The sequence below is a fragment of the Mirounga leonina genome, unplaced genomic scaffold (assembly GCF_011800145.1).
Source record: "Mirounga leonina isolate KUSES-001 unplaced genomic scaffold, KU_Mleo_1.0 Mir_100692, whole genome shotgun sequence".
In the NCBI taxonomy this organism is placed as follows: Eukaryota; Metazoa; Chordata; class Mammalia; order Carnivora; family Phocidae; genus Mirounga; species Mirounga leonina.
In genome coordinates, this window is record NW_023269995.1 from 5889 (window position 1) to 14674 (window position 8786).

Genomic DNA, 8786 nt, shown 5'->3' on the forward strand with positions numbered 1-8786 from the left:
TTTGACTCCCTGGTTTTCTGAATCACCTTTTTATCCTCCTCTTTCTTTTCTTATCTCCCATCTCCTTTCCCTTCTCCTCTCTTCTCTTCACCCTCCCACATCTTTAAGGGTTTTTGAAGCTGGGATGGGATGGGTCAAAGACACAGGCAAAGTTCCAGACCCTCAACTGCCCTCATTAAGTCTTTTCTGAAACAAGATGGGGTGTGAAGAAACAAAGGAGCAGCTCCCCCTCTGTTTATTCTCTCCACCCTCCCATCTCCCCTCCTCCTGTGGCCAGGACAGCCTTCATCTGTAGGCCACTCTCCTGCTCTTGTCCTCCACTGGCTTCTCATGTCCTATAGGATAAAATCTAAATTCATTAACCTGGTTTCTCAAAGCTCTCCAGAGTCTGATCCCTGCCTCCTCTCCACCCTCATCCCTCACCACTTGCCCTGTGCCCTGGCCTTGCTGAGGCACTTGGGGTTCCTGGAGTGTATGCTGTGCCATTTCATCTCTGGGCCTCTGTTCTTCCTGCCAGAAACACACTTCTGCCCACAGGCATGAACCGCCCCTTTGTTCAAATGTCACCTCCTCTGAGAAGCTTTCCCCTCTCTCCCAGGCATGGCTAGTGGCTCAGCCCTTTAATCTTGGAGCGTCCCCCAGATAGAGCTGTTTCCTCTTTGAAGTGAGTGCATTTATGTGTTTCTGCAACTGTTTTCCCCACTAGACTGTGAGTTGGTTGAGAGCAAAATGCATGTCTTATTTTGGTATCCCCAGCACTGAGCATAGAGGTGCACCCAGACATGCTCTCTGTGCTCTCTTGCTCTTCAAGAGGGACAGCTTCCCCTCACGCGAACAAACATTTACTGAACTTTCACAGTGGGCCAGCTAAAATACTCCCAAACAATAAGCCACAGTGCAATCAGTTGGTTTTTTTTTTAAAGATTTGATGTATTTATTTATTTATTTATTTGAGAAAGAGAGCATGAGAGGGGGGAGGGTCAGAGGGAGAAGCAGACTCCCCGCCGAGAAGGGAGCCCGATGCGGGACTCGATCCAGGGACTCCAGGATCATGACCTGAGCCGAAGGCTGTCGCTTAACCAACTGAGCCACCCACGCGCCCCAGTGCAATCAGTTTTTTAAAACAGATCAATCATCCACAATCTCACACTGAGGAATCAACTTTGGGGTTGAGATGTGGTTTAGCAGACATTTTACAGACATTTGTGCGCCTTGAGAGGAAAAGTATATAAACTAGAACATACATGGGCTTTCTTATTGAGAGCTAAATCAGAATCATTAGGAATTAATCTAAGTAATTTAATCATTGTTAACATTGTTACAGCTAGTGACATCTGATAGTCAATGAGATTGGTAAAAACCTATTGCCTTCCCGGGCATTAACACAGGCTATTTTTACAAGTGGCTGGATTTTATTTTTTTATTTTATTTTTTTAAAGATTTTATTTAATCATTTGTACACAGAGAGAGAGAGCACAAGCAGGGGAAGCAGTAGGCAGAGGGAGAAGCAGGCTCCCTGCTGAGCAAGGAGCCTGATGCAGGACTTGATCCCAAGACCCTGGGATCACAACCTGAGCCGAAGACAGATGCTTAACCGACTGAGCCACCCAGGCGCCCACAAGTGGCTGGATTTTAAAAAGGATTCAAGCGCTAAATATTGGGAAGAATTTTAGGTCTATAGCTTCTTGGAGCCCCTCTGGAAAACAGTGTGGAGGTTCCTCAAAAAGTTGAAAATAGAGCTACCATATGACCCAGCAATTGCACTACTGGGTATTTACCCCAAAGATACAAAAGTAGGGATCTGAAGGGGTACGTGCACCCCGATGTTTATAGCAGCAATGTCCACAATAGCCAAACTATGGAAAGAACCTAGATGTCCATCAACAGATGAATGGATAAAGAAGAGGTGGTATATCTATACAATGGAATATTATGCAGCCATCAAAAATGAAATCTTGCCATTTGCAACGACGTGGATGGAACTAGAGGGTATTATGCTAAGCGAAATAAGCCAATCAAAGAAAAACAGTTATATGATCTCACCGATATGTGGAATTTGAGAAACAAGACAGAGGATCATAGGGAAAGAGAGGAAAAAATGAAACAAGACAAAACCAGAGAGGGAGACAAACCATAAGAGACTCTTAATCTCAGGAAACTGAGGGGTGCTGGAGTGGAGGAGGGTGGGAGGGATGGGGTGGCTGGGTGATGGACGTTGGGGAGGGTATGTGCTATGGTGAGCGCTGTGAATTGTGTAAGACTGATGAATCACAGACCTGCACCCCTGAAACAAATAATACATTATATGTTAATAAAAAGAAAAAAAAATTATAGCTCTTATATGTGGGAGAAACCAAAGCTTTGCATAGTGATTTTATATGCCAGAGGGACTTCATTTTGCTAAGTATAACTATTTGCACTGAAAGAACTCAAACCAACCTGGAAATCACATGTAGACAGAGAGCTCTAAAAAAAATCACAGTTTTTATAGTACACCAAAGTTATAAAGCCAGGTAATTCCGGTTCTCACCAGTTCACCATAATAAGAAAATGTATGCACTTCCTCTACTAGTCCTTGTAGAAAAAGAAAGATCTTACTGAGTAATACTCATATATAAGGAGCACTAGAATTTTACAGATAGTCCAGTAGAATTGGATATGGATGAGGAATCAACTTCGTGGTCTGGTTGGCACATAGGAAACAAAGTTTACAGGGTTTTGGTTTCCAAGGTCGTATACAAACATTTTCCTACCTATGACTTGCCCAAGTTAAGATCAATTAAAATTATTTTTTGAGATATCAAATCAGTGGTGTCGGTGATGCTGTGAGAGAGAACAGTTCATGTGCCGTGCAGACAAACTTGAAGTGGTTCTCAAACTGTGGCCCCAGGGAAGCAGCATCAGCATCATCTGAAAACTTGTTAGAAATGCAAGTTCTCAGGTGCCACCGAAGACCTACTAAATCAAAATTCTGTGTGGGGTTTCTGAGTTTCAACATGCCCTGCAGGTGATTCTCATGCATGCTCAAGTGTGTGAACCACTGTTCTATGAAATGGGTCCTTCCAAAAATCCCAGAAATTTGACTTCTTTTTTTTAATTTTATTTTTTTATTTTTTTTTATTTTTTTGAAGATTTTATTTATTTATTTGAGAGCGAGAGAATGAAAGACAGAGAGCTCGAGAGGGAAGAGGGTCAGAGGGAGAAGCAGACTCCCCACTGAGCAGGGAGCCCAATGTGGGACTCGATCCTGGGACTCAGGATCATGACCTGAGCCGAAGGCAGTCGCTTAACCAACTGAGCCACCCAGGCGCCCCTTCTTTTTTTTTTTTTTTAAAGATTTTATTTATTTATTTGAAAGAGAGAGACAGCGAGAGAGGGAACACAAGCGGGGGAGTGGGAGAGGGAGAAGCAGGCTTCCCGCTGAGCAGAGAACCTGAAATGGGGCTCGATCCCAGGACCCTTGGGACCATGACCTGAGCCGAAGGCAGACGCTTAACTGAGGCACCCAGAACCCCTTGACTTCTTTTGAAGAGACTCTGTCCTTTCTCATCTTGGCCTCCTAATCCTATATTTCATGAATCTCTACAATTTTCAATGTCCTTGGTAGGGTTTCTGTTTGTTTTTTGCCCTCAAGGCAGACCTCTCAAATAGTGTTTTGAAAGACTTAGCAACTTTTTAACAACTCCCATTGCTCCTTTGCCCCCAGTGGGAATCATTCCAGCTCTGCTTCCTGAGCCCATCCAATAGTTCCTCCCTGAGGATATGCCCTCTTCCCCAGGGTCATGCCCACGAGGATGCGTGTGAGGTGACGGAGGGGCTCCTCACTTGCCGATAGGTCAGAAATAATTGGGTTCTTGAAAATACCTGCTGGAGGGTGGGCAGAATAAATAGGTGACAGACTTGACGGTGACCAAAGTGTGAGGAGAGCCTCAGGAAGTAATTCAGGGGGAATACGGTGTTAAAACGGCGGCTTCAGTTTACGTGTAAAACCCAGTAATTTTAGCAACTGGGCATAGAACCAGCCTTATGAGGTAGGGGCAGAGGACAAGTAACATTACTCAAAAACTCTCCACATAATCAATTAACTAATTTTTTTAAAAGATTTTATTTACTTATTTGAGAGAGGGGGAGAGGGAGAGCACAAGCAGGGGGAGCGGCAGGCAGAGGGAGAGGGAGAAACTGGCTCCCCGCTGAGCAGGGAGCCCCATGCGGGGCTCAATCCCAGGACCCTGGGATCACCAACTGAGCTGAAGGCAGACGCTTGACCTACTAAACTACCCAGGCGCCCCTCAATTACCTAATTACTACATTAATTTGACAACGTTTATTGAGCATGTACCATATCAGAGTTGCTGTTCCAAGTTCTGGGGTTACTAAGATATGGAAATTACAATGTAGTTGGTTGGTGGGAGAAGATGGGACAAATAAATGATGATAAGCCTACAAATGAGGTGTTCTTAAAATACTACAAGAAGCCCAAGAAATGGGAATTAATTCTGCAGGGGAGAATGGGCGAAATGAGGGCCAGAAAGGGTGAGGTCCGAGTGAGAATTTTCCAAGGCGGAGAAGGTAGCGAACAGAATTCTAGGACACAAACATGGAAATGAGCAAATAGGTGGCAGGTTGAAGAAACTACAATCCATTAAAGAGCCAGTGGTCCTCGGAGGCGGAGACCCTGATGAGAAGGGCAGGCGGAGGCTTTGTTTTGACAGCCCACAGCCCATCTGACATGCTGCGTGCGTGCCTTTTGCACACATGGCAGGTAGGTGCTTCCACTGTGAAGGGATCTACGAATGTTTGGCCCCTAAGGACCGCTAGTTAGCGCGCCGCACTGCAAGAACGGGAGGGAGGCATGGGGTTGCACAGAGAAAGTTCTCCGGGACAGCTGCGCAGAAGGTGGACTGTAAGGAAAGCAAATGGATGTGGGAGATAAGAACAGAAAGATCTCTAGGAGATAATGGGCTGCACAGGCAGGTGGGAGAGGATGGGAGACTGAAGCCACCCCATGCGGAACCCTGCCCCTCCCCGCCCCCGTCCACCACCTTCCTGTTTCCCCTTCCTTCACCTGCTCTGTTCCTCCCTCTCCCTCCCTCTTCATCTTCCTTTAGTTCTTCATCAGTTTCCATTACTATTCCCACAACATTTTCCTTTCCCTTCTGCCCTGGGATTCAGTACCGCCTTCTGAAATTGTCATTCTTTTGGAAGAGTGCAGTCTTCTTCAAACAATATACTCGTCATCTATTCCATAATGTAATGAAAGTCCCCTATCCCTCTGCTTCTTGTGTTGCCTATGTTCTGGGGAGCCCCACCAAGTAAAGGAACACCTACACTAGGCGGTGGGGAACACTGGATATCCCAGGCGTCCAACCGTGTCCAGGGGCTCCTCTACTCAGACTACACGCCCTGTAGCCATTCACCCATCCCGCAGTCAACACTAAGTACTGACTGTGAGCAGGGATGGGCAAGGAGGAGCACAAATATATTGTGAAATTAAGACGTATGTCGGTAGGATCATATAGGGTTAGATTGCGGAGGGAAAACAGACAACATAAAAAGTTCATTAACATCATGATGTGTTAAATATTGTGTGAAAAGTGACTGGTAGAAAAATTTATTTGAGACTGGAAGAAGGAAGCATGTCTTTAGAGGAGGAGACCACCCAGAGAGTGATTATCATTTATTTCCAGGTACTGTTCTAGAAATTTTGCATGTGTCATTCTACTTAAGCCCTTAGAAAATGCCATAAAGTATTTTTATTCCTAACTTTCAGATAATGAGACAGACCTAGAGAGATTAAGTAAACTTAAACAAGGTCAAATCTTAAGAAAATGGAAGACCTGAAATTTGACTGATGTTCTATTGGACTCCAAGTGTCTCCCCACCACTATATCACAGGGAGTCTTTAAAAAGCAGGTTGCATATGTCTCTGGATGGCTTTAAGATATCTCATGAATGTATATTATAGCACCAACTTGTAAAATCTCTACAAAGCCATTTAATCGGCACCTAGTGATATGGTCTACACATAGGATACCCATCATATAGACCCGGACAGCTCAGTTTTGAGCTCCAGAGCACTAAAAGGGCAAATAGTAACTTCATGCGTTTATGCCTGTGGTTCAGTTTCTTTAGGAGTATGAGGAAGATGCCATGGAGTCAAAAAACCTCACGTGGGTATCAGAGTTTGTCTTCCTAGGACTCTCCCAGACTCCAGAGCTCCAGCTTTTCCTGTTTCTGGTGTTCCTGTTTGTCTACACCACCACTGTAGTGGGGAACTTCCTCATCATGGTCACAGTGACCTCAGACACCCGGCTCCACACACCCATGTACTTCCTGCTCCAAAATCTGGCTGTCTTAGACCTCTGTTTCTCTTCTGTCACTGCCCCAAAGATGCTGGTGGACTTCCTCTCTGAAAAGAAGACCATCTCCTACCAGGGCTGCATGGCCCAGATCTTCTTCTTCCACTTTCTGGGAGGCGCCATGGTCTTCTTCCTCTCGGTCATGGCCTATGACCGCCTTGTTGCCATCTCCCGGCCCCTCCACTATGTCACCATCATGAACACTCAGCTCTGTGTGGGGTTGGTGGTGGCTAGCTGGGTCGGAGGCTTTGTGCATTGCATTGCCCAACTGGTTCTGATGCTCCCATTGCCTTTCTGTGGCCCCAACATCCTGGATAACTTCTACTGTGACGTCCCACAAGTGCTGAGACTTGCCTGCACTGACATCTCTCTCCTGGAGTTTCTCATGATCTCCAACAGTGGAATGCTGGATGTCGTCTGGTTCTTTCTCCTCCTGACCTCCTACTCAGTCATCCTGGTGATGCTGAGGTCCCACTCTGGGCAGGCGAGGAGGAAAGTGACTTCCACCTGCACCACCCACATCATCGTCATGTCTATGGTTTTCATTCCAAGCATTTACCTCTATACCCGGCCCTTCACCCCCTTCTCCATGGACAAGGCTGTGTCCATCAGCCACACGGTCATGACCCCCATGCTCAACCCCATGATCTACACCCTGAGGAACCAGGAGGTGCAGGCAGCAGTGAGGAGACTAGGGAGGCGCCAGCTGGTTTGTAAAAGGGAGCAACAATGAGTAGGTCACTTCTCCTTGGCTTTGTTTTCCATTTGTAGAATGGAGGGAAAGCTACTGTATTGGCTGACTTCATAGCTTGTGGGTATGTTGTGGAGGTCATCATAGAAGTGACTGAGTTTCGAAACTAAGCAACTGACTCAGATTTTTAGGAAAAGGGAAAAAGTCCTCTCTGGTGGCTAAGGTTTATGCTGAAGTTCTAAAACTCCTGCTACAATGAGAAGTGTTCTCATGGCTCCAGAAAGCCACACCCTTCTTTTCCTCTTCTTGGTGGATAGTTTATTCTCATGAGGAGGCTATTTCCCCAGGGAAAGCAGTTCTAGTTTAGGTGTTTTCCCAGCCACTTTTGGTCGGTGTCCAGAGTGTTAGAGAAAGCACAGGCCTTGAAGCCTTAGCCCTAAATTGAGAGCCCCTGACCCATTTGTTCCCAGACTGGTGACCTGGAGCAGCTACCTGGCCTCTCTTGAATGTATGGATTCTTCCTCACCACACTGGCATAGAGCAATATCTGTCCCAATAATCTCACAGATTTGTTATAAGATTCCAAAACATGTAGAAGAATATTTTATAAACCTTACATAGAACCTAGGCAAGGATTATTGTCATTCTTCTCCCTGACATTTCTCCTCTCATCAGATGTGTAGTGCTTTGGAGGGGTTTGGCGGCAATCCCTCAGTGTAGTGAGGGAGGCCTGGAGGGGGTGGGGGCTGAGCTCCAGAGGGCCATGCAACATGCCCAAGAGTGAAACAGAGAACAGAGGGTGAGCATAAATTCAGGGGCATGTCTGCAAGAAAATATTCTTATTTTCATTTGTGATGGATGATTTGAGCTCTTATGACAATAAGATGTAGTCTCATGGAAGCATTCTGGAAAGCTACACTCTCATTTCTGCCTTCTTGTGGACAGTTTCCCATTATGATGATACCATTTCTCCATAAGAGCTATCTATTGTCTGTGTTTTGACCTCTTTTTCCAATACTCTGTTTTGGTGTGAGTCTGGATTGCTGGAAACAGCACAAGATTTAAAAGTTAATCTTGGGGCGCCTGGGTGGCTCAGCCGTTAAGCGTCTGCCTTCGGCTCAGGTCATGATCCCAGGATCCTGGGATCGAGTCCCACATCGGGCTCCCTGCTCGGCGGGAAGCCTGCTTCTCCCTCCCCCACCCCCCCTGCTTATGTTCCCTCTCTCGCTCTGTCTCTCTCTGTCAAATAAATAAATAAAATCTTTAAAAAAAAAAAGTTAATCTTTAAACCTATCACTTACCAAACTGATGATGACCTGGGGATGATTCACTTGGCCTCATGACTTCTTCTTCAATAAACTTGCTTAAGTTAATATCTGACCTCCGAACTCCACATTTATTATAAGAATCAAATAAAAAAATCATGTGAGATAACATTGGGTAAACCATGTAACTATTTTCTTCCAGCCTTTTTTGATGCTTTTATTTTATCTTCAAATTTGAAAATGTCATCAATGTTCAGAATATTTCCTTTTACATTTTCAGTGCAGTGTAGTAATTGTTACAAACAAAAGATTATGTGTAAAATACATGTAAGTTATAAAACATTATAGCATTATGAAAGCTCCTATAAAGACAATTTAATTCAAGAAATAGAAGTTACCAATAACTGATACCTACTACCCAGAGGGTCCTTTTCCTCACATTCACTCACTCCTCTCCAATGAAACAATTTT

General features: G+C 45.1%; 1 protein-coding gene across 1 annotated transcript; it reads left to right on the forward strand.

The window, feature by feature from the left end:
• Positions 1 to 6150: 6150 nt before the first annotated feature.
• LOC118023402 (olfactory receptor 4D2) lies at positions 6151 to 7092 on the forward strand. Its single transcript, XM_035024889.1, has one exon. It carries the CDS (start codon positions 6151 to 6153, stop codon positions 7090 to 7092), a length of 942 nt encoding a protein of 313 aa, XP_034880780.1.
• The last annotated feature ends 1694 nt before the right edge of the window (positions 7093 to 8786 follow it).